The sequence below is a fragment of the Gadus macrocephalus genome, chromosome 14 (assembly GCF_031168955.1).
Source record: "Gadus macrocephalus chromosome 14, ASM3116895v1".
NCBI lineage: Eukaryota > Metazoa > Chordata > Actinopteri > Gadiformes > Gadidae > Gadus > Gadus macrocephalus.
In genome coordinates, this window is record NC_082395.1 from 21,260,067 (window position 1) to 21,286,706 (window position 26,640).

The 26,640-nt window shown below is 50.0% G+C and overlaps 1 protein-coding gene across 1 annotated transcript; it reads right to left on the reverse strand.

The window, feature by feature from the left end:
• Positions 1 to 253: 253 nt before the first annotated feature.
• wtip (WT1 interacting protein) lies at positions 254 to 26,403 on the reverse strand. Its single transcript, XM_060071679.1, has 8 exons — positions 24,321 to 26,403; positions 19,896 to 19,997; positions 11,200 to 11,267; positions 8,770 to 8,832; positions 8,012 to 8,142; positions 7,468 to 7,519; positions 6,676 to 6,744; positions 254 to 4,516 (listed from the first exon to the last, which is right to left on the reverse strand). The coding sequence occupies exons 1-8, from the start codon at positions 25,879 to 25,881 to the stop codon at positions 4,358 to 4,360; spliced, it is 2,205 nt and encodes a 734-aa protein (XP_059927662.1). The 5' UTR covers positions 25,882 to 26,403; the 3' UTR covers positions 254 to 4,357.
• Between the last annotated feature and the right edge of the window lie 237 nt (positions 26,404 to 26,640).

Here is a 26,640-nt window from a genome sequence, read left to right on the forward strand (position 1 = left end):
CACACACACACACACACACACACACACACACACACACACACACACACACACACACACACACACACACACACACACACACACACACACACACACACAGTCATTGATGAGGTGATAATATGTCATACTATGGCGGTACGATAGGCCTACCACCAACATAATCAAAAGCACCGTGGTATTTGGCTTAATTTATCCACAGGGAAAACTAATATCTAATTTTAAACGCAAAGTTTACCAAAAAAAACAAAGACAAAACTTGAAGTTAGCTACAAAACCACTTTATTTAAAAAGCAGATTATATCATCTACAGTTAAATGATACTTCCCAAATTTTAATACATTAAATAACTTTAGACTTTTTTCAGGTTTAGATAAATAGATCTACTTTCCTTTTTCATGAACCATCTAGGTAATCAAAACATGGAACGATGCAAAAGACAGTAAAGATGTGCTTAATGAAACTACTGATACAAGGCCTCTCCAACAGATGAACACACTGTTACAGAGGACAATACAAAACAAATCCTAGCTCTGTATGTACAAGGAAACTAGCCGGGGGCTATGGAATACAGACATAATATAGTACTTTTTTCAAAGGGGGAAATTAAGAGATCTTTAAAAGATACAAAATTCGGGGAAACAACACATTATTTTTCTTCTTCTGAAACAAAAGTAAAAAAATTGAAGTTGGAATCATGATGCGATGCAGAAGACATATAGGACACGTATTAAGAAAGATTCAGTTGGCCCAGTTCATGGTAACACACATCGCTGCACTGAGACCCAGCAAAGGAAAGATCCAGATTTTTTTTTTTTAAGTTTCCTCATTAAAATTAAATGCTTGATCTGAATCCAGGAACAGAGGAGAACCACATTGAGTCACCATACAATAATTCTCTTTACATTCAAAACGTTTCAGTCCAGCGAGACTTCTGTAGTTGGACTCTCTCTCTCTCTCTCGCTCTCTCTCTCTTACTCTCTCTCTCGCTCAGCCTCGTTCTCAAAACAACATCCTCAGTAGTACTTGGTGAACTATGTGTATCAGGAAGCCTGCTTTGGTCCAGTGGGGCCTACAGAGACATCTCTAGGCATCCTAGAAGCGGGTACAGGGTGTGTCACACATTGGGTACCATGGCACTGTAAATAGTCACCCAACAACAGCAAACAGAAACAGCACCCTCTCTGGTAAACACAGGTGATGGACGCTACAGGTGGGTTATCACATGGCATCAATTTGAGCCAATAAGGAAGTAGGATTCGCCATCGCGTGTGTTTTGGCGGAGAGAGTGCTGTTTGCGGTTTCATTTGAATTGTGTTCTCTTTTGTAACAATGACAGTCAAGAATGTCGAAGCCGGGCCAGCTTCTGAAATGTCTACATGAGGAACTCAGATTCTCAGAGAGGGTTGTTATGTTGCACAAACGAGTTGGCGGGAATGCAACGTGTTGATTAGGCTGAAAACAGTGAGAGAGCGTGACGAGGAAGCCTTCATGGTGCCGGACGCTGCGTGGCTCTCAATGGCCCTGCCACTGGCGCACACACACACACACCCGCACACACGTACAAACAGTGGCATGCATGTAGAGCCATACACAAGCAAGCAATAATCACATTCATGAACTTCATTTATACATACTCACACACATGCAGTTTTACACACACACACACACACACACACACACACACACAAGAAGACCGCAATTAACGAGGAAGACTCCCAAGAGACACGGGTGGGACCAGCAACTCTGCGTTTCCAGGAATCTCAACCTGACACACACACACACACACACACACACACACACACACACACACACACACACACACCAGAGGCTTTCCGTGTACTTTTAAGTGCTGCTATAGCGACCAGGTCCCCCAACCCAACATCCAGTCCCTCTCAAGAAGCTGAGGACCTCACTAAGGGTAGCCGGTTTGAACCGGACCGAGCGGAGCCCGGAACACCCTCCAGTCCCCGTGTCAGAGGGTCTGTCCCTCGCTCTGGGACCCCCCTTACTGGGGTCCCCAGGGAGGGAACGTCAGCAGCAGTGATGCTGGCGCACTTTGAGGGAAGACGTGACGGAGAGTCAGGGGAGCGGTTCAGTGTGAACCAGTCAGTCGGCGCGGTCCGAGGAGGAGTGAAACGACGGAGACCAGTGAACCAGGGGCCGCGACCGGCACACCAGCAGCCTGTCTCCCAGTCCCACTGCCCCACTTAACCAAACACGCCCCAAACACTCGCACCAGGACGGGCCCATGCTCGCTGCCACACCACCTTCCCAGAACACCGCCTTCGGGTTAGGGGTGGTGTTTTGTAGAGGTGTGGGCTATCAGAACCGGTGTTTTGTGTCTTTCATTCAACTACCGATTCAATTAGCTAAAAGAGCAACGCTCTCCATGCCAGCTAGGTTGGTTGTATCCATGGCAACGTGCTTTGCTTCCATATCAAACACCCAGGAAAGCGTTTAATCGTGTTTGGTTAAGATTCACAGAGAGACACACTCAAAAATAAAATCACATACACACACATATACATATACATGTATATGGATGCATGTATACACATACATCCATATATACATACATACATGTATGTATGTACGCATGCATGCATGAATTAAAATATATGTGTGTATATGTATGTATGTACTATACAGCACTATAACATCCACTATATTTAAATATAAAGTGTATGTTATAGTGCTGTATACAGTGTGACAGTGTCTTATAACCAGTGTTATGCATACACTACAACAATGTTTATCATTTTACACAGTTTGTTATAAAATAAACCGTATAACAGTGGATTACATAAACTGTGTCCTGATGTAATGTGTTACATCGACTGCCTTACACACACACACACACACAGCAGTGTGTTCCATCAAAACAAACGCACAAACGCTCCTTCGTGTGTACACACAACACTACACACTGCGAGTGGCCGGGGCTTCGCCTCGGTCTCTGCTGAGAATCGCAGCACCAGAGGAGGGACAAGACAACGACTCCTAGGGGGGGTTTATGTGGAAAACATCTGCAAAATATATATTCATATATAAAAAAAAAGACAATCTATGTGCATCTAAGGTATTACCTTCCTCACGGAATAAAGTCATTCATTAAGACACGCTTTGTGAATCTCTCATGGTCACATGGTTCAGCCCGGTGGAACGAAACAGGCTCCTCTGGTCCAGTGATGGCACCTGTGTGTGTGTGTGTGTGTGTGTGTGTGTGTGTGTGTGTGTGTGTGTGTGTGTGTGTGTGTGTGTGTGTGTGTGTGTGTGTGTGTGTGTGTCCGTTTTACCAGTGTTTGTCTGAGTCACGTGTCATGCTTGGATGCCCCTTCATAGACCTTGCATAGCAGAGCAAACGCCAAGCCCACCCTTTGGGGTGGACGGGGGGGGGGGGGGGGGGGGGTAAGAGGTGGACGGGGTGGGGAACAGGCTAGTGGGGAGGGGGGATGTCCAGCCCCACCTGTCCTGGAATCAACCCCCCCCTCCTAGAAAGGACCTGGGACACTCATGTCGTCGTCGTCGTCCCCCCGCTTTGGTCCCAACGCAGAGGAATTAAGACCACTGAAGGAATGCTTTAGAGGCGAGAGAGAGAACTGAAGGAAGTGGTCGTCTTCTTCTTCTTCTTCTTCCCTTTTACGACCTCCGCGTGATAAATGTGCGAGGGGCCAGGGCGTGTGACGTCACCCGGGGCCTCTGGGGGGCGCCCGGGGAAGGGGGGAGGGGGGGGGTGGTGATCAGATCAGAGAGGGAGGAGGGGATATGTGAACCGCAGATAGAGTGGGTGTTGTTGGACCCTTTTTCCCAGCGTTGTGTGGGCCGGGGGGTCTCCAGCTGTCCACTGTCCCGGGCTCTCTAGACTAACCCCCCCCCCCCCCCCCCCCCAGGGATGAGTAGCGCCGCACAGCCCTCTGGACATCGAAGCATCAAAGGGAAATAAGGACTTTCCCCCGGCGCGTCTTAGTACTACCAAGGCCTTATTCGTGTGTGTGTGTGTGTGTGTGTGTGTGTGTGTGTGTGTGTGTGTGTGTGTGTGTGTGTGTGTGTGTGTGTGTGTGTGTGTGTGTGTGTGTGTGTGTGTGTGTGTGTGTGTGTGTGTGTGTGTGTGTGTGTGTGTGTTTGAGTGCGTGTGTGTACGTGTTTGTGTGTGTTCGTATGTGCGTGTTTTCATCGTCATGTGTTCGTGTGTGTGTGTGTGTGTCTGCGACTGTGTTTGTGAGGGTCTCTTGGCTCGATGCCTGCTAGTCTTGGTCCTTCTTGGGGGGGGGGGGGGGGGGTCGGGGTCAGCCCACGTCGTCTGTCCCGGTGGTCCGTCCGGGTGGTGGTCCGTCCGGGCGGTGGTCCGGGCGGCGGCCCCTCACAGCTCGGTGACGTGCAGCGGGTAGCCGTGGGGGCCGTGGCCGGGGCCCCCCGACCCCGTCTGCAGCCTGTGGATGTGGCAGGCGTGGCACAGCAGGTGGCCCTCCAGGGGGTAGCAGCGGTGGCCCTCCTCGTCGTTCAGCTGCAGGCCGCAGTCCTGCAGGGGGGAGGGGCCACAGGGCAGGGGGCGGGGTCAGACCGGACCAATGACACCACACCCAGGACCCCTCACCTGCCTGCACAGGTGAGGGTTAAACGGGGCGCGTTTTTACAATTTATTTTAGATATTTTCCGAGGCTTTATTAGGCGTTTATGGACAGGGGATCGGAAGGAACAGGTAAGCGGGCTGGAAGGCAGGGGGGAAGGACCTGTAGCATGGCAGCGCCCATGGGAGTCGTACTTAGGTCGCTACGAGGTGCATCCCCCCGGTGGCTAGACCGTTAGCTGGGTCTGACGCTGAGCAGCACAGTTCAGGTATCTCCAACCAACCGGGTGATTTTAATATGTGATACAGCCAAATATGCAATCATTCTGTCCTCGCCAGGTTGATTAAGCCGTCTCTCTCTCCCTCCCTCCCTCCCTCTGTCTCTCACTCTCCTTCCCTCTCTCCCTTGATCTCTCTCCCTCCCTCTGTCTCTCCTTCCTCTATCCCTCCCTCTGTCTCTCCCTTCCTCTATCCCTCCCTCTGTCTCTCTCTTCCTCCCTCTCCGTCTCTCTCTCTTCCTCCCTCCGTCTCTCCCTCTCTCCCTCTCTCCCTCCACTCATCCGTCTCTCCCCCTCTCCCTCTCTCCCTCCCTCACGCAGCACTGTGGAATGATGGATCTTTGCTTAGGGAATTCTTTGATGGGCTTCCACGTGGGATGGGAATGTGTGGAATCAAGAAGGGGAATGCCGTTATCGCCGCGACACGAAGGCCAGATTCAGACACCATGATGGACGATTAAGGGACAGAATTCCACTGAGGACGACGTCGGAGACATTCCGCCACACCCCGCATCGCGCTGAGAAGCGGGCCTTGATTGCCCATCGAAGCGCGGCCGTACGAGAGATTTGTCCTTTGTTTTGTCATATACGGAAACTCATAATGTGCAATTAAATGGCACCCACGTCTGTCATCATACAACACGCCCCCATGTCAGGGACATGGGCTGTCTCTGACACACACACACACACACACACACACACACACACACACACACACACACACACACACACACACACACACACACACACACACACACACACACACACACACACACACACACACACACACACACACCCCTTTTTAAGAGAAACTCCTTATATTCTAACCATCTTGCTGTTTATTGCTGTATATTAAGTGTCTCGCCAATGAACACGCACACAACCACATTCCGGATGGATCACAGTAGCCTTGCTCACGGGTCGTGGCAGTGCGAGACTGAGTCTAGTTAGAGAGTGAATCATCTGCAGGTGTAGCGACGGCTGGCTGGGACAAGATGGCACCTGAGTGACCAGATTAGAGAAATGTCATCAACCCTCCGAGTCGAACCCTGGAATGTGTTTCGTCAATGAGTCACCCGTGTTGTCGCTCGGTGTGTGTGTGAGATTGTGTGCGTGACGTTGTGTCTGTGTGTGTTTGTTCAGTGAAGATTTAATTCCACCACCAGCTGTGAGAACAGCATATGTCTGCTAAACACAAAAGTTTCTTTGTGTTAGTGTGTGTGTGTGTGTGTGTGTGTGTGTGTGTGTGTGTGTGTGTGTGTGTGTGTGTGTTTTTTCATTTGGTTTCTCATTCCCCAAGAGACTGAGATGGTGAATCACCGTTTTTTTTCTTAGATGTCTCGTCTGCTTCCACGACTCTTACCCCCACTTAACTGTTTATCTGTGTGAGTGCGTGTGCGAGCGTGCGTGTGCGTGTGGTAGTGTTAATAATTGCGGTTTCAACGTGTCTCCAGCCAGTGCCCATGAGACCGCCGTTGTGAATCATTAAGGCTGGCTCGATCTTGTTATATCTCAGCTCATCCGCTTTCAAACTGAAAAGTATTGTATCAAAACCGTACGCCAGGTACAGGTCATTACCTCTCGATTCATCGCACTTCAATAATAAAAAAATGCATATTTAGATAATTAATCCTTGGTATGATAATCATATTGTAATGAATGGCAAGTTATTATTTTTGTTTAAAGCTCAAACAAAGTCGTGACTGAGAGCGATGAGTCACACCTTTATCAAAGAAAATGTTAAATATTAAAATCTTTACCTCGTGCTTCAGAAGCTTACCCACTGCTCCTTAGAAAGCAAACAAAAACTCCATGACAACCGCATCCGCTTACCTCACAGTGGTAGCACGCTACATGGTAGTCTCTGTCCATGGACACCACTCTGATGGTTTCCTCAGAGCCCTGGGGGGGGGGGGGGAGCACACACATCCACGTCATCTGACTATGTGGGGTCCAGACGCTTTCCATAACCACGACAAACACAGGGTGAATCCTCAAAACCCTCTGGATGAAGCCTTTCTCTGTACATTCATTTGTCTGGAATATTGAAGCGTTGTAGCTGATATGACAGACTACAGGGGCAGGTTAGTGTAATGGTGGCTCGGGTGTTCGAATACAAGATTAAAGGCCCTTAATCTCAGATATATGCACAACACCTGTAATCATCATGAACAGCACGCCATCTTGAACCATCTTCATTTCTTTTGTTTTGTGGGTTAACTGCAGCTGGAGAGACGATTTGTTTAAACGATAATCTCAGTTGAAAACAGACGGGGGACTGCGGGATATATTTCTACATTAGCTGCTTCGGCTAATTAAGGACGCGTGGGTTGCCTCGAATCGTCAAGTTTGAGAGTTATTTAAAGACGCGGATGGGAAAACGTGTCAATCATCCATTAGATCTCGATTCTTTGGAGCCTAACGTGGTGTAAGAGGGGCAGTGGGCTCCGACGAGCTCTGGAGCCGTGTAAAAGGTTGGAAGCAACATGATGTCCGCCCAGATAAAAGGCTGATTATGCAGCGCTAATGGGACACAAGGAGAGATCTGAATAGCCTGCATGGTGGTGGTGGTGGTGGGGCCGGTTCAGATGAGGGTGGTAGTGTTGGGGGGGGGGGGGTGCTTACCTGAGCAGGGAGGATGGGCTGATTGCAAGAGGCACATTTCGGGGCGAACACCCTGTGGAGGAGAGCAATGGTACGACAGAGATCAGATGGGAGCCGCTGGAGGCCAACATCTGCTGAAGTGAGGCTGATTCAACTACTTGTGTTGCGGTGTAAAAAACAAGCCCAGACTTCCATTGTTTGGTCTGTGAAAAACAACCGTTGCACAGACGATTAAAAAATAATTAGCATCAATGGCTTCATGGCATCATGGCCATGAAGCCAATTATTGATTTAACTTTAATGAGCATGATTTAACTTTAATATAATACTTATGTTCTTACATAGTCACACGTTACTAGGTAACGAACGATTTTAAAAGGCCTCCATCAACATTGACTCCCGTTGTTCCTTGCCATTTTACAAGAGATGATTTGCTATGTTTAATTCTTCTTCTTTAAGTCTGCTACAGTTTCAAATCCATTGGACGAGAAAGAAATGATACACCTTTTTTGTGTTCAATAGCAAAATAGATTTGGGCCGACACCCAGGCGGCGGAGCTCCTTACGTGTGGTAGTCCTTGACACAGTAGATGTTGTTCTCCACGTCGACGGTGAAGGGAACCCCGTCCAGCCCCTCCTTACACACCACACAGCGGAAACAGCCCGGGTGGTACGACTTACCCAGAGCCTGAAGAATCTACACACGGCCACACACACACGCAGAAAGTGACACACACACACCCACACACAGAAAGGGACACACACACAGAAAGGTACACACACACACACACACACAGAAAGGTACACACACACACACACACAGAAAGGTACACACACACACACACACACACAGAAAGGTACACACACACAGAAAGGTACACACACACACACACACACACACACACACACACACACACACACACACACACACACACACACACACACACACACACACACACACACACACACACACACACACACACACACACGATAAGACTTTGGAAAGATAACACACATTTTCAAGCTTAAAAATGTGTGCCACTACAGGGACGGCTGCAGACTCTAATTCCCCGGTTACAACCATGTGAATGAATAATCATTACACAAACCCAAGAGCCTGTTGGGGGTTGTGAAACCTCAACATGGAAAAAATGTCATCAAAGATCAAAAGCAGCAGAAGATACACAAAAAGAGAACATTCCAGAGTTTAGACAAGCACGCTGGCGGGTTCACTTTGTAGCAACGTCCACAAACACACTGCCCAGCCTTGACATGCCTGCTCTCTGTCCCACATCAGGGATCCTCTCTGATAAGGCTCTCTTACCATCTCCATGATAAGGTGACCGCACACAAAGCACTTCTCCGCCGTTTGCTGGAATCCAGAGTACTGCAGGGTAGAGGGGAGGGGAGGGGGGGGGGGGGGGGGGTGGATAGAAGACAACAGTTTTTAAATCAGAAACGGTGAAACATCCGAGGAATTCAGAGGATGTCCTCCGTTATCAACGTCAGCGCTGGCCGGAGCTGTGTTGTTGTGACGAGCGCGGAGCTCTGCGTCTGCACGCCGGCTGTCTAGCTGGGTGTGGGTCCATAGGGGGCGCTGCTGGTCTCTTTATACCCATTAACCCTGTGTCCTATCCCCCCCCCCCCCCCCCCCCCCCCCCCCCCCTCCCTACATAGGATGAGAAGGGAGAGGGGGGGGGCGGCGTCCTGTGGCTGATCATGACTCCCGGTCAAGCAGGACAGAAGGACACACAATGTCTCATGAGAACCGGTCCGATGTGGATGGTTCCGGATCGGGTTCGCTATTGATTTGCGTGACTCGGAGGGAGGGTGTAATCAATATTGTTTGTGGGGTGGAATGTAACACCTGCCTTCCCACTACAACGCGGTGGTTTTCACAAAGAAAGAGTATTGTTTTAATACCTTGAGACAGAAGCGGTTCCAAGGTATTAGACGGCTTTGAAAAATCTTTTCTGACAATAACTGAATAGTGAATAGCCCTTTCAGGTTCAAATTATAAAACATTTTCTACCCAAAGCCTTTATTTAATCCCTCAAATACTACTTCCGGAATACATTTACTGGGCCGTTATCTTCCCCCCGCGGACTTGGCAGGGGTTTTTCCTTTTTCTATTCGGAGGTATTCACTGCTGGACAGTGGCCAGGGCAAAGTCCTCGCCTGGCAGCCACTAGCATCTGCCCACCACCACCACCAGCGCATTCCACTGGTAACAACTGGGAGCTGACCAGTACAATCATAGCATTCAACCAGCAGCAACTGGGAGCTGCCCCGTACAACCACTGCATTCAGCTACTCCTGGATGGTGAAGCGTGTGTGCGTGGAGAGACACACTCACACCCAAAGACACACACACACACACACACACACACACACACACACACACACACACACACACACACACACACACACACACACACACACACACACACACACACACACACACACACACACACACACACACACACACACCTAATCCCTAGGTGCAAAAACAGCCCCCCGTCCCGTCAGCAGCTCTCCTCTGGGCGGTCGTGACGTGGACCCCTAGACACAGGCCTGTCCCGAAGGACCCCCTGGGGAACACCCGGGAGGTCGTGAGCTGCTGGGCCGGGTAGGTCAGTAGGCTCGGGGTGGGGACACACACACGGAGTGCCCCCCACTACCTGTGGGAGGAGGGAGCTTCCGTGCGAAGATGTTTTGAGACCTCCTCTTCAAAGACAGCCATCTGCCAACCAAAGTCCACCCCCCCTCACAGCCACACCCACCACGGCCCTCTCTACAGGGGGGCGGGACAGAAGGCTCTGTGCCACACCACGGATAAGGATAGAAGGGGCTTAGTCTGGTCACCTCATCCCCTCAACCCAAGCTCCAGGATTAGTGTACTTCTGGGAGCAGGTGGGTACCCCCCCATAAGCCCGACCACCAGCAGGTGAAACACACTCAAAACCTCGACGTCGGTGGGGGGGGGGGGGGGGGTACCGGGCAGTTCCTCCCAACTTGTTCCTCACCCCTCGTTCCAATAGTTGACCTCATTTTTTCCCCGTCTTAATTTTCGAGGTTCCCAGTAGTCTGCCCGGTAACATGGAGGGCTGCTGGTGGTCTCTTGTTGTTCTCTGAGACGCCCGGCCCCACCATGACAACACAGCCTAGCCGAGCGAGCAACAGCTGGGACGGCCCCCCCAGGCCCCTCCCACGCAGTCAGCCGTAATTGTTAAGTGCTGCTGGCGACGCGCGGCGTCTTCGGACCCCCTCAGGGGAGACGGGGGGGGGAAATGAGCTGGGAGGGGAGATCCTGGGCTCTGATTGGAGCAGCAGTGACCGCAGCATGTTGCCTCTAGAGGGTTGGAGAATGTGGCTTTTGGTGACCTCTGAACCCTTCTGCCTCAACACCCCCCTCCCAACCCGACGGACACACACACACACACACACACACACACACACACACATACACCCTAGAGTCGTCCCCCCCCCGGCCCCACTTATTCTCTCTAGCCTTGAGGTGGGTTAGTGGAGCACTCAGCTGACACACTTGTCGCACAACAAAATTAATGATTACACAATGATATACACACACAGGATGAGTGAGACGGACAGGAAGACACTGGGTGTTTGTGTGTGGCGGTTGCGTGTGCGTGCGCGTGCGTCTGTGTGTCTCCATGCATGCGTGTGCGTGTGTGTGCCCATGCATGTGCGAGTGCGTGCGTTTGTTTGTCGAGATTAATGAAGCGCTGCTCACCAGGAAGTCTTCCTCACAGTAGACCTTCCCGTTGACGTTGTAGAAGGCCTTCCCTCTCAGCCTCCGCCCTGTGAAGATAAAAGGCAGATGAACGTTAGGAACGTCGGCCCCCTCACCCCTCAGCGCTTCCAGGAATCCGGCTGTACAGAATCCAAGGTCGGGGAGGAAAGGCCAGGAATGGCCCGCAGCGACTGGGCGGGAATCCAGAACAAACAAGACTAATGACCACAACAACTGGGATGAAGATAAACAACAAACAGACGATCCTCAAACTGTAACTGTGTATATTATATAAATACATCATCATTACCATTTTAAATGATTCCACATACACTACAGTTTGGGGTCACTTAGAAATATCCTAATCTTTTGAAGAGAAACCCTTTTTTTTAATGTTTAAATATTAATTGTATCAGAGATACAGTCTAGACATTGTTAATGTGGTAAATGGACCACCTGAAGGCCCCAGACTACAGCTGTTTTTAAAAAAAAACGTAAGACTTATCTTTTTAAAACAGCCTTTTGCTCATTTCCCTTTTACTGTTTATGCATTATATGTTTAAACAACCCGTTCCTCTATTAAACTCTATCACTTTGAAATTTCTGCTCTACAAATTAAATATATTATTATTATTATTATTAAATGACTATTGTAGTTGGAAACGGCTGGTTTTTAATGGAATATCATCATAGGTGTACAGAGTCTAATTTCCGGCAACCATCACTCGCATAAATTGTTTAGCTAATCGTGTTAAAAGGCTAATTGATCGTTAGAAAACCCTTCTGCAATTATGTTAGCCCAGCTGAACACTGTTGAATAAAAGTGTGAGTTTTCATGGAAAACATGGAATTGTCTGGTTGACCCCAAACTTTTGAACAGTAGTGTATATGCATACTTTTGTTGAACTAAATCACTAACAAAATTAACCAGAACAGGAGATTCGGTGAGGATCTCAGGTAACATAACCTGCTACCAACTGTATAACCAGAGATAAGACCTCCACTACCATTCAACTTACAGTATTTCCTCTCATCTTGTATGATATCGTCTCCATAACCTGCGACCCTTGTACGTGAATTCATTTTTTGGTCAGTCATTGAATGGATTCGAACCATCTGTCTGCGATTGGCCCACTAGGACAGGAGCCAGGAGGACGGAGACAGCTGGTTGGCTGGAGAAGGTGTCAAACCGCTGGTTCTTCTGTCTCAGACCCAATCGGACGTAATTGCTCTTTACAGGATTACACTCCCTGAACGGCCAACAATCAATCCAGGGAACCTCAAGCTGTCATCGCTCTGCCCATGTCTCCCCCCCCCACCCGGATACCTTATCTGAGGGGCTACACCCATGGAGCATGAACTTAACACACACACACACACACACACACACACACACACACACACACACACACACACACACACACAGAGATATCCACAAACACAAACAGACACACACACACACACACACACACACACACCTAGATATCCACAAACACAAACAGACACACGCACAAAGAAACACACACACACACACTCAAACATCCACACATAAACATCCACACACAATCAAACATCCAGACAACTTGATATCCACACACACACACACACACAATACCCACCATGCATATTCCCCCGCATAAACCACCCTCAGACCCACAGGAACCCCACGGGGTGGCCCTTTATGCGGGCCCATCTTTCATCTCCCTGCTCACTGATCACCAAACTGACCACACTGACCCATTGTCTCCGGGCTGGTTCTAATGAAGCGGCCCCCGGCCCGGCCCGGGTTCTGGGTCTCAGCCGGGCTTCTCTAGGAGGGGGGGGGGGGGCGGTGGCGATGACCTCACCCTATCAGAGCCACGACGCGGGGCTCATAAATTCAGCCGATTAGTGGGATTTAATTGCCGTCCCGAGCGACCATTGATTTTTTTTTTATAGGGGTCCTGGCATGGGAAAGCCCCCCCCCCAACGCTTCGCCCCCTGCACGACAATTTATGTATATTTCTCATGCACGGGCTGTCACGACACTGGCCCACGGCGATACATTAGCACCCACATTAACGGCCGCAGCAGCCAAGGAATGCCGGGCCGCACAATAGGTGAGACTTTTAAGACTGGAGGCCCGATTTGCATTTGGGTGGTTTGGCAGCGAATGTGGGGGGGGGACAAACCCTAAACCCCCTTCCCAGGGACGTGGGGGAGCCGGCCCTGGAGAGGAGTACCGAGGAGGGTCACATGCAGATGTTGGCTCTATGAGGTAGGGTGAGACAACGTTACCCCAGAAGGCATTTCGATTTTCAACAAATGCTGCCATCGTGAAGAGCACAAATGTCGCGATATCTTATCGAAAAGTCGATTGTTTAGCCGCCCCTTGCCTGGTCAAATAAAGTGTTTTTTCCACCGCTCTCTTGGTTCAGAGCTGGTTCAGAGGCCCCACTGCCTCCAGGGAGGGCAGCAAACAGGGCGCTGTGGGTTAGCACTGGGGCAGGGCTACAGGGCTGCTAGCGGCAGGACCGTGGCGTTCCTCCGGGAGGGCCGCGCTCCTCTGCTCCTCCGGCCCTCTGCGGGGGCTCCACGGAGGGGTCCGGAGGCACACAAAGGCCCCCGTCCACTGATGACGAGGGGAGAGGGACCGCTGAGCAAACGGGCGGGCGGGCGGCGGGGAGGGGAGACATTCCTTCTGCCTGAGGTCACTAGCTGGTCCCATTCAACCTCCCCCTGCACCCCTATGACACCCCCCAACCGTCCAGCCCCCCACTCCCACCCGCCACCCCCCCCCCCCCCTGGTTCCCTGAGGAGCGGCGGAGGGGGGAGGGCTCCGTTCTCCCCTCTCTTCCAGCCCTTTGTCCCCGGAGAGGGCCCACAGTGCGCTGGATCTCTTTTATCACAGCAGAATCGACAGAGCAGACGTTTAACCTTTCCACCGGTCGATAATCTGTCCCTTTGGTCAGCGGACAGAGAGGGAGATAGTACCGCCGCTGGTTTGATCGCCGCCGCCGCCGCCGCAGTGAGCCGCAGCGCTTTAGATGCGGGATCCCTCTCAAAGTGTGCGATGCGTTACCATGGCGAAGACATCAATGGTGGAACATTCCACTGGCAGTTGGGACTGAACATTCCAGCTCTCTCAGCCTAGCCCACTGTTCCCACATGAAATCCTCTCATTTCGGCCTGTTTCCACGACAAATTTGGCTTTTCGGGGAATGCATGCCAAGGAATTGTTTACGTGTATTGCATGACCCACATTGGGACGTTCCTTTTTATGATCTCTGCTGCTTCTGTAGGGCTATCCCTAGGCGTTTTGAATCCCAGTGTAGTTGCGCGACTTGCATGGGACTTTGGAGCAAATAGCTGCTGGCTGGGGATTTTACACTTGAAATACTTTGAGGTTTTTCGCTTTCTTTCTCAGGGCTCCGAGTTCCCCATGCCTCGAGTGATGCATGGACTGTAAGCTTCACACATGGAGCATGAAAAGCATAGATCCATATCCTGTTTAGTCTCCATGGAGTCAACCAAGACATACAGCCCTGTAGCATTTATAGCACTCCATTTCTGAATGTATGCTGTGATTGTTGTCAGCCTCTGACATTCAATGTACTCTTTCACATCACACACTGCATTCATAAATTGTCCGTTCAATTTGGATGGGTGTTTTCAAATAATACTATAATCTCAAAATACAAATGATTTTCATCATTCATTGTGGAAAAGCTGTTCAAATCAATGCACGGCCGTGACACAAACAAGCGTCATCCCTCCACTTGTAACCTTTCCCTGTCCTCCACTCTTCCCCCCCCCCCCCCCCCCTCTCTCTCATCCCCCCAGACAAGTGGGCTTTTATCACCTGCAGCCTGGGTAGTGGTGGGAGGAAGAGAGGGGCCGTGAGGAAGGGGAGCTGGAGAGCGAGAGCGAGAGAGTGTGAGCGAGCCAAACAGTCAGAGGGAAAGAGATAGATAGAGAGGGAGAGGGAAAGAGATAAACAGAGAGAGAGATAGGGACAGAGCTAGACAGACATAGGGACACAGAGACAGAGAGACAGAGAAAGAGACAGAGAGAGATATAGGGACAGAGATAGAAAGACAGCAGGAGACGGAGAGAAAGAGAAAGAGACAGAGACAGAGAGCACAGGATTGAGCTGGGTGGAGAAGTGTAGGTAAACCGATAGTGGTGAATCACACAGATCTCCACGTTAAGCAGCGGCCGCCAGTCACTGGTTCCCTATTCATACATATTCCTGCATGACGAAACAACAGACTGTACAGAATGTACGCTGAGTCTCCCAGAGCAACACAAGTCACTCATGTGGGGGAGACAACCTCCTGATTACTTTTATGCTAAAATCAATGCAAAGGAGTAAATGGATTCCAAAAAATACATTTTCCCCACATATTTTTGCTCTGGAACCAGGATGCCAATCCAACTGTGATTCATACACACTGGGTATTCGTGTGCATTTGGTGTGTATCTTTCAAGAGTAAAAGCTGTACGTACAACATCTCCCTTAGTTCAGCCACACATGCTGACAGAGTTCACAACATGCTCAAAGTCCATGTTGATCATTTTCTAGCTATTCTGTTCTCCAACTGTCGAGCACACAAACATTTCAGGACCAAAAAACTGGCATACCACTGAAAAGAGAATTAAAAGCTCCATGACTTTTTAAAAACACATTTCACTTGTATAAAAGCTATTCTGAAGCTGGAAGGTCCTTAACTGTGTCAAACTGTGTGTTACACTACACATCCAGCCTACACCCAGCCACTGCCTGGTGTCTCAGTGCCAGTCAGAGCAGACACTGATGACTCATCCGGGCCCCACTATAGGCCCATCAGACATATGAGCAGCTTCTGTGTTCCTGCAGACTCTGGTTTCTCCCAGGGCCCCCTTCTCTGCTTGGGGCGCATCTGCTTAAAGAGCAGCTGAACGTATCCCAGTGGAAATCATTCAACATAGTCGATTCTGTGGAAAGTTACGTCTTGGATAGAAATACAGGTGTTCTGTGTCCGTTCATTACCTTGCGTTAGAAACCCAAAAAACGGTTAAAACTTGCCAAAGACGGGCCGCAAGATACAGGGTTGTGCCCGGTTTGATTGACAGTGGAGTCGTGAGGTTGCCTAGCAACAACAAAAAATATGTTTTTCTGTTCATCCGTCAGCTGTGAGCGGTGCATTCAGGACTAGAGGGGCAGAAAGGTGAACAGCTCCATTAGCGCTGGTTACCTGTGGTGGAATATCTGCGTTCACAGGCGAATGGCCAACAGTTTGGCTGTCGCAAAACCTTTCCCGTTTCAGTTCCTCTGTCTTTATTCACGTTTCGGTTTCATGAAGTGTGTACCTCTATGAACACCAGAGGGGTAATCGAATCCACCTTGGGTCCTTAGGTCACATGCTATTAAACCGTTTTCCAAACGGCAAAATCCAACCGACGGTAGCAGTTGACTGCAACCGATTTCAGTATCCAATGAGGCACGTAGGTTAGAATTAAGACCCTATCACTTTGGCAGTGTGGCTCTAAAAACGGGTTATTGGGTCTATTAGGGAGGACTTTCATCGTATTACAGATACACCTCCCTTTCCTTGCTACCTGCCTGATATAGTTGGATTTGAATAAGTGGGCATATTGTCCACTGGGAGAATTCTACCAGGAGCCGCTTCACACTCGGTGTAAATGTGTATAATTAGCCCTTTGGATGAACAGGTGCCACAGAATCAAGGTCCATCTTTTATGAAATCTAAGCCCTCTTTTCAGTTACACTTTACAAGATTGTAGACGTCACTCGCAATTACCGCAGAATGAGTACAGCAGGCGCGGGGATGTCTAAAAACGGACACAAATTGAAAAAAGGTATTCTATGAATCACACGTCGTTACCAGGAACCGGAACTCCAGGAAACCAAAGTGTGTAATGTCATACATAATAACATGACATGGGTTCTCAGAACCTTTCTATCTTCTGTGGAATAATGTTGAATTATACAAGGAACGTTGTTTGATCATTTAGTAGTGTCCCCACACCCTACCACTCCCAACCTGTGTGAAGGTGTAGGAAGGATCCCACATTTCGGGTGGAGGGTGACAGCATTTTGGCTCTCCAGATGGCCCTACACATATGATGGCTCTACGAGGTAGGGTGAGACAACTTTACCCAGAATGTATTTCGATTTTCAGTTGAGCAAAGGCTGCCTACGTGAAGAACACAAATGTCGTGATATCTTATCAAAAAGTCAATCACAACAAGGAACAACGAATTTCTGTCATTTATTCGTCTCTTGCCTGGTAAAATAAAGTGTTTTCTCTCTCTCTCTCTCCATTCAGAGGACTCACTGCCTCAAATAAGGGCAGCAAACAGGGTGCTAGGGGTTAGCACTGGGGCAGAGCTACAGGGCTGGTAAAAGCAGAAGTGCCTACTGCTTTCTTCCACAGCAGATCAGACAGCTATAGCATTGGAATGCTTCCATAAAAAAACGAAGAGAAAAAAGCGTAATGTAACCGTATGTACGCATGCAGGACAGAGGAAGCTAACAAGGCTCTCCAAAGTTCCCGTCTTCTCTTCTTCCAGTCCAGGGACGGGCTTTACCGACGGACCAGACGCACGCTGCGGCGGCCTGCGGCGAACGCAGGAGGAATGCGGGCCATGTGAGCAGTAGGGGGCCGGCACATCATGTGCATGCGTTCCTCTCCCCGTCTGTCCGGAGCCCGTCAGCGCGCTGGCCCCGAGCTGATAAGCGGGCCTTGGTACACTTTGTGACTGTCTGATTGAGGTCCTCCCGGGAAGGCCGGCTGAAGAGGAGAGCGAGGGGGGGGGGGGGGGGGGGGGGTAGTTCGCATTCCTGGCCATTTCATGAAAAAGGGTGCAACCATGGGAGTAAGCCAAGAGGAGGGCTCAATTATGCATGGTTAAACAAAGCCCATGGTTGCTGAACTAGCCCTGGGTCCGGGGCTCCGGGGCCGCAGTCTGGCCTCGCTCTAGCCCCAGCGCCTCCGTACGTGGGACTTATTCCGGAGGGAAAGCATGAAAAACAAACAAACAAACAAAATGGAGGCCGTCCGTGATTTATCACTGGACGGTGTTATGACAAGTGGAGGCACTGTGTGACGAAACTTCTCAGGAGCTTTCAAAACACCGGTTAAAAAGAAAACATTCCCATTCTCCCGGGGTCAGATGATACATCGCTCGGTTTACGTTAGCGATAGACCGTCTCGAGAGAGGAGCGGGCCGGCTAATTCATCACAGGGCTGGCCTGGACCCGAAGCAACGAGACCGGGTCACTGATCTGAGACCCGAGTGGCCCCCCACCCCAAAAAAGCACACAGTTAATCTCTTAATATTCATCACTTGTCGCGGGATTGGTGTATGCACTGTGTTCACTTACAAAAAGAAAAAAGGAAAATAGGATTTGTTTTGGTGTGGTTGTAGAAGGGGTGTTTCATTTGCTTTTCGATACCATCAAGTAGTTAAAAAATAAAAACATTTGTAAACACAACTTGCGAGCCCTTAAGAATAAAGAGGACGACCCGAGCTGTCACAATACCCAAGCACAAAAATAAACCCAACTGAAGGTACCGTAAACATGCAATTACCACCCCCGGGAAAAATAACCAAACCGCCTTGTGACACACACTTTGGAATCTTGATATAGTATCAAGGTCAAAGGTGTCTTTTCCCGGTGAACGCAGAACTTCGGAAACTAGACACTGGCCTCCATTCTTCAGCTGCACAATCAAATGGGCAGGAATGTGGATATAGTTACATGTAAATTATATGTAGCTCTTCCCGAGCCAGGGGGATCGGTGGCCATGAATAGCACACACAGAAATGGAGGAAACGTTGCTGGGAAGAAAGAAAGAAAAAAAAAAAGGAACTTTTCTTTTCGAAATCTTCCTCTTGTTTCCAATAGAAACAGGAGATGGAGACTGGTATTTGGTAACAGTGGGCCTCGCTGACACTGACACACACACACACACACACACACACACACACACACACACACACACACACACACACACACACACACACACACACACACACACACACACACACACACACACACACACACACACACGAAGTGTGAACACTTCAGATGATCAACAATAGTGATGCGGTTGGTGATTAAATGACAGCATTTAATCACCCTTCATTGTTTTGTTGTCATTAGCGGCGAAAAAACTAAACTAACAACTACTGGTAATCAACTCACCACATGTCTCACTGACAAACCCTGAGCTCAAAGCAAACAAACCATCTCAAAATAACCAGTGATAATCGCTGAAGAAAGAGGAAGAGGAGAGTGTGCAGCTGTGGCCAGAGACTGGACAGAAACAACCTTATTCAGAAGTCGTCAAATGGTCCAACAGCTTTGGACAAAGGAGGAATACTCGTGACTACTGCTGACTGCTTTGACTGCTGCTGAACACAACAAATGTCCTCCTTGCTTAATTTCAAACAAACATATACTCTGCGATTTTTCTTACAATTATCCGTGATCAAGCAAATTCCAACTCTGTCTACTTCCGATATTGTCTGGTCTAAATATAGCCAGCCATACATGAGGAACCAGGCAGTCTCCTGGACATTGCCTTCATTGCAAAAAAGGTTTGGTGAAGCATTGAACTTTGACAGTGTACACTCTGGGCCTCACACAGGCAGCCCCGTATCTCAGCCAGCCAGGGTGGGAAGGTAGTGGAAGGGGTCGTACTCACCACAGGAACAGCAGGTGAAGCAGTTTGTGTGGTAAAGGTTTCCCATCGCTTGGCATGCCTGGCTGGCTCCATATACTCCTTTTCCGCATTTGATACATATGCCTGTTGGAGACATAGATGTTAAGTTATTTGGGCCTAGATTCGGGTCAGTCACAAGTCAAAAACATTTGGATTTCAACAGTGCCTTGAACTAAGCATGAACAGTGGCAACTGTAAGAATAAAATACGCTTTTGTCGTTTTTGGTAAGGAATTACAGGTAGTTATATTGATGCTTTCAGTCAAACATTCACCAAGGATCTCCAGAATAAAATTGTGTTTCGCTAGCTTGGTTTTCAGATGCTGCCAGTGAAACACTTTATCACAACGTTTTCTTGATTGACCTTGTATCCCTCAGGTTTGAGGGCTGAACAATCGTGTACCATCTCCATCTCTAAATAGATTTCCGCCTAGGCCTACAAGTTATATTTATATCCACAGGTTATGCATCATGACGTCTAGAAAATAACTAATAATCTAGAAAAGATCCTAATTAAACCTGTCCAGTCTCGATCTAACCCAAACATCCTACTGAAATCTTTTGTATTTTCTTTTAGTTTGGCTGATGGACCCACTAACAGAGACTCACTGTTCATCATTTCCACCTAACAGTCCAAGCTGAACTGGGGATTTGAACCGGTGACCTCTTGGTGACAGTCCAGCTTCGTGAGGTCGGCCGTGCCAACAGACGCCAAAGACAATACAGCCGTGCAGCTGAATGCCGCCGTTAGAACATAAAAGTCACCCTGGGATCGAGGATGCTTCTTATATACTGGATGGGCCCTCCTGGTCAATGGGACCAGAATTCTGGGAGCTCTGGTGAGGGAGATGGGATCAGCGAGCAAAGACTTGTAAGGCTGCTTGGCCTCCGCAGCAACAGAGTAATGATCTCGAGGCTTTCAGAGGCAGGACGGCCCCTGCTTGGGTCACATTCCGTCGAGAGGACAGGGTCAACGTCTGGGCTGGGGTGACTCCAGGGTCACCACGACGACAGGACACAACATCCCATCAGGGGAGACGGCGCACCTCGTCACCCCCCCCCCCCCCCCCCCCCCCCCCCCCCTCATCTGATATTCTGAACCTGACCGACCATCGGATTCAAAAGCGCTGGGATTCAGAGGAAGCTAGGGCCGTTTGGGCGCCTAGCTGTTTAGACTTGCGTAATTGGTTTCCTGTGCACAAATGCTGAAATACAATTGCAATCACAAAGTAGAAGAAGATAAGGGGCATGGGTAAATGATAACTAATCACAGATTAGCTTGTTTCCTTTTCTCAAGACATTTACGCATTCCAGTGCCACCGAATCATGGTCAAATATTAGCGTTTCCTAACCAAGCTGAACTTGTGACCGGAATCTCACACTTAGCACTGATAACAGAATGAGGTCCGAGGATTTTTATCTGATAAAACTTTAAGGTCGCACAATTCCGTTGAAATTCGATGTAATTAAGTTTTGAGCTTGGCCAACGCAAATAAATGCCGGCCGTCCGACCGGCCTTCCGAGAGAAACAAAGTCCACCATTTTCTGGTCAGGTTCGGCACAGATTCTTCAGCATGGTAACGGTTAGACTAAACCCTTGGTGTACGTCATTTTGAACGGTGGCAGTTTGAGAATGAAAGTGCGGTGTGAGACACACTTTCATAACCTCTAATCAGCTGATGCTAGTAACACTCATATTGAACTGCTCAGTGGGGTCATCTGGAAAAACACAACAAGGACAAGAACGAGAACCACCCCTCCTTCTGCTGTCTTTTTAAAAACAAGACGGGAGTTCTCCGAGGCGAAAGGGGAACACGCAGTTTCATACTGGACGCCTTTGTCACCATTTGAAAGGAGGCCGTAATCTTGTCTTTGCGGCACAAAGTACATTTCTGTTTGGACAGACGAAGGCCCTGTTTTTCATCTAATAGGCGCGTTATAAAAACGTTTCTTCATGTCAGTCTCAAAAACTATCTTTGTGCATTGACGGCATATTATCAGTGTGCCCTATCATTATAACCCCAGAACACTGGCCCTATTGTGTCGTGCTGGGATGACTGAAGTCCACACAGCCATTCCAGTTCCCTCCATTCAGCGCTGTGTAATGATATGTGAACACACTTCAGGCAACAGCGGCAAGGCCGCAGACTATTTACTCTCTAGTACGTCTTGAGGTAAATCAGTGTCAATTGTGCATCGGTTAATAGTTGATCATATCCATTCTGTAAGATGGTGCAGTGAGCTTTGCTAGACTCAGTATTGTTGCTGTTATTCATACCGTCTACAACATTGGTTCTCAAACTTTTTTTCCCCAAGTACCACCATTATGACAGCGCTTATTAAATATAACAAAATACAGTAGCGTAGTCCTGCGGCCCTGTTCAGCTATGCACAGCTCACGCAGGAGGCACATTTACCCTTCAAAATAATATTATTAATTGTTGTCAGCCGTACTAAGTGGTAGCCCTAGAACTGACACACACACTATGTGACCACATTAATCAATACATCTATTATTGTTCTTTTTTGGAAATTCCTCTGCGTACCACTAAATAGCATATCGCGTACCACCACAGTCTAAAAGATTAACATCATCTTATTTGATGGCTTCATGTTATTACTATGAGGACACTGCTCTGTCTTAGTACGGATGTCCAGCGGTCTTTGCTGAACAGTTAAGTTCAATAGGTGGAGTGCTGACATGATGCTGTCCGTCCCATAATCCCCCTCTGTATAAATGAAACAGCTGACAGCGATGGAAGGACAGTCCAAGGGATTGATGAAGTGTTGAGGGACGGGTGGAGTTATGTCCGCCACTGGAGGCGGGAAGAACTATTTGTGCCAAATTATTTCAACAGCTTTGTTAAGGAAATGCAAAGAAATGATTTTTTTACTGAAAATTCGAGCATCCTATCGCTAGTACTCTCTGGTTTGTTTTGTTTACGTGATGCAACGCGCCCAGAGAGAGGTTATGGCTTTACGGACGAGACAACGGGGGTTTGTGTTCAGCTTACGTCAGCATCTGTGTGTACACACGTGTTCCCGTGCACGTGCTTGTATGTGTGTGTGAGTAAATGCGCGCGTGTGTGTGCTTGTATGTGTGTGACTAAATGCGCACGCGCGTGCGTGTGTGTGTGTCTTGGTTTATGTTGGTGTATTACATGCGAGTGAATAACTGTGTGTGTGGACGCATGAGTGTGTGCGCGCATGAGTGCGTTTTTGCATGTGATTGTGTGTGGGTGTGTACGTGTGAGTGAGTGAGCAATGTGCTTTTGTGCAGGCATGTGATTGCGTACCAATGTGTGCGTGTGCCTGCCTGCGTCAATATGTGCATCACTGCTGTCATTAGGATTCTGGGCAGGTGAAAGAGCTTACAAACCCCCCCCACCCACCCTGCGTGTCTGGCCCGGACCGTGTGCCAAGTGTCTGGGGCTGCTGGGACTCCCCACTGGTTGGTTAATGAAGGGCTTCGCGGGGGTGGGAGGTGGGGTTCTGGGCGGGGCGGGTGGGGGCTCAACGGCCTCTTGTGGCGGGGCTCCGGCGGGGCCAGCTGTTGATTCACAGCACCGCCGGCCCACCACAACAAACAAGAGGGCCACACATGGCCCCAGCGAGGCGGCTCTGTGCCACACAGTGTGGGACCCTCGGCGGGGCCCGCATGAGAAGGGGGGGGTCGGTCTCTCTCTCTCTCTCTCTCTCTCTCTCTCTCTCTCTCTCTCTCTCTCTCTCTCTCTCTCTCTCTCTCTCTCTCTCTCTCTCTCTCTCTCTAAAGGGGGAGAGGAGAGACGGTCGAGGGGGGGGGGAGGTCTCCCACCCTGAATGCCTCACTAAAAGACCCAAGGTCAAAATGCTAAAACCCCACCAGACTCGGTGGGTCACTCGGCAGCTCTTCCAGCGGTTGAATACGGCGCTCATTCCAACAAAGCCAGGTCCCTCACAGAGGCAGTGGAGGGTATCTGCTCCAGGAACATAGAGGCCCATTCAGTAGCTGCTGCGCTGTGTCAACGGCAGCCTGGCTGAGGCAGGCAGCGCTGCTCTGCTAACGGCTCTGGTCACTCAGAGGGGGCTGGGTGGGTTTGAGGGTGGTGTGGTAAAAACATGATGAGAGTGATGCTACACAAACCGAGATGAGAACGGTGTGGGTGGGTGCCTCTCTATAAAACTCCTAAAAGAAGACATCAACTAACAAACTGACATCAAAATGATAGCAATCATTAGATATAAGTGGTTTCAGGGTCTTTATGGAGAACGACTTGTATACCTAATTGAAGCATAGGCCTACCGCTTTAATTTAAGAGGTAATGGTTACATTTTGAGGGCGTGTAAACAACAGACCATGCGTGATTAGCCATTGCTTTCCATTCAGTCTTCACCACTCAAAAGATCTCCATGCTTTGCTTTCACTTACCAAAGTATTCTTTTTTCATGTGCATCTCCAATTCCTTCTCCAGCTCCAAGGTGAGCGCCTCCAGCCTCTTCTCCGCCTGGCTCGGGCCGCTCTCCCGGCACGGGGTTACCTGGTAGGGCAGTTTAAACCTTTGCCCAGAGGCAGGTGTTTTCGACGACAACCCAAATGTAAATGACGATGGAGACCCCGCGGTCAAGTCTGCACTCCCCCCCGTCTGGAACGACTGCTGCTGCTGCTGTTGTTGCGACTCGGGCATCGCCGAGAGCGCCTGGAGATGTATGCGAGTTTGAATCCCATTAGTCCCGTCTCCCCGCGAGTCTCCAAACTCCTGCAGCAGCGTGTCCTCGTGCAGGCTGGAGGAGAGCATGGAGGACCGCGGCGAGGGCAGCTGGAGCTCCGGGTAGGTGCTCATAGACCCCCTGGAGCTGCGGGAACTTCTGGAGCTGTGACTCGAGATGCTGGACCGCGGGCTGACCACGCAGTTCGCCGCCGTCCCGGGCCGTGCACTGCCGCCCTCCTGGCTGCAGATGCTCGAGCGGGGACTGGCCACGGACAGCCCGTGCAAAAGCACCCCCTCGAGGTCGTGGTTGCCGAGGATGGGCCCATACCGAGAGTCAGAGTAGCTGGATCTGGGGCTGGTAGTGAAGGAGTACTGACTTGCCGTGCTCGAGCGGGGGCTGGCGTGTCTCTGGTCGTACCCCATGCTTATCCCACTCGTGCGGTTACTACTCGGCTTACTACAGCAGTCGTAGCTGTTGAGGCTGGCCCGGGGACTGGAGTGCTTGCTGGTGTCGCTGGCTGTGCTTGCATAGCTGGACCGGGGACTGAGGACATTGCTCCCGTCGCAGTGGACCAGGCTGGACCGGGGACTGGTGTACTTGTCCTGCAGCCCGGGGACCACCAAACTCGTGCGGGGGCTGCTGATGCTTGACCTGGGGCTGGCGTGCTTGCTCTGCTCCTGCGATGAGAGGGAGGAAGCGTAGCTGGACCGCGGGCTGGTGGCGTTGAATCGCCCGTCGTGACCGGCGCTGCTGGTGGTGATGCAGACGCTGTTGCACCTGTTGCCGGGTAGGGCGGCGGGTTTGTTGTTCAAAGTCACGCCGTCAAAGGCGCTGCTCCCCGTGCTGTACCTGTGCCCCTGCACCTCCAGAGAGTACCGCCTGGGCCTCTCCGAGGCGCCGCTGTAACACGGCAGAGCCACTTCGGATTTGGTGCAACAGCTATCCTCGTTGTAGACCGCTTCCCTCTGAGGTGCGCAGAAATCCACCGGCACCGGTCGGTTGTTCCCGTTGACGGGACGCGCGGAAGCCGCGCAGTACACTTTGTTGGCGGACGTGTAATTCTCCACGGTGTGATGCTGCTGGTGCAGCGGCACAGAGGTGCCATTCATCGGCTTACTTTTATGTTCCGCGACCGCCGGAGCCGAGAAATCCAAATCCGGGTTGATCACCAAGTCTCTCCTCGCGTTGTACATCCCTTCTTTATTATAAGCTTCGTATAAGGAGAGGTTATCCATCAGTTGAGCGGCTCGGAGTCCCCGATCGTTCTCGTAGTGCTCCATGGTGGTAGGGTTAGGGTCCGGGGTCCGACTACCAGAGAGCCAGTAGTCCTGCTCGCGTCTCACATGGAGATCCAAACACCGCGGTGCAGCCGGGTCACAGCCGTCGCTCGTCGGTGACACCGCCGGTGTGGTGCTCCTCGGAGATCTCAACGTGTGACATGGTCCTCTTTCCCCCTCTCCCCCGCAAAAAAATAAACTCTTTCTCCCGGTTTCAGCCACAGGATGCGTTTGTCAACTTGAGTTTTTGTTAAGTTGAAAGGTCTTTACAGTCAATGGCGCGCTGCGGCGGAGGAATTTCCCTGTGCTCCTTTTTTCTTTATATTTCCTAAAATTGGGTTTCGGATAATCTTTCGCGGCTTGTATAATTCACTTACATCTATATACTACTCCCATGCAAGTTTAAGCTGTACATGAGGCTTCAGAGTGCAATTAAATACGCATTTGCGCATGGGAACTCGTTTGCGGAGAAAGAATGCGAGGATGTATACGGGGTGCGCTGCGCCCTGTGGAATGTGGTTAATGCTGGAGCGGAACAATGATTGCGACCAACTCAGCAAGGGGGTGAAGCAGGCCGGGCCCGGAGAAGAATGGTCCCGGGAGGGGACGTCTGCATTCGTATCAGGGAGGCAGCCTGAAAGTGGACAAAGGACAGCTCACCTGGCCCGAGTTCCTTTACACTAATGGCTGCAAAAAGAAGCCCAAGTAAAGTGGGGACACAGATAGAATACATTATAGACTGACACGGTGGTGAAGTGAGGA

What these genes read in the sequence shown, in the direction of transcription:
- wtip (XM_060071679.1), bottom strand. Translation starts at nt 25,881, where the DNA reads ATGGAGCACTACGAGAACGATCGGGGACTCCGAGCCGCTCAACTGATG. An exon ending in ACTGTGAGGAAGACTTCCTG is followed by an intron (nt 8,833 to 11,199) that starts GTGAGCAGCGCT and finishes TCTACCCTGCAG; the next exon opens with TACTCTGGATTCCAGCAAAC. An exon ending in GTCACCTTATCATGGAGATG is followed by an intron (nt 8,143 to 8,769) that starts GTAAGAGAGCCT and finishes GGCCGTGTGTAG; the next exon opens with ATTCTTCAGGCTCTGGGTAA.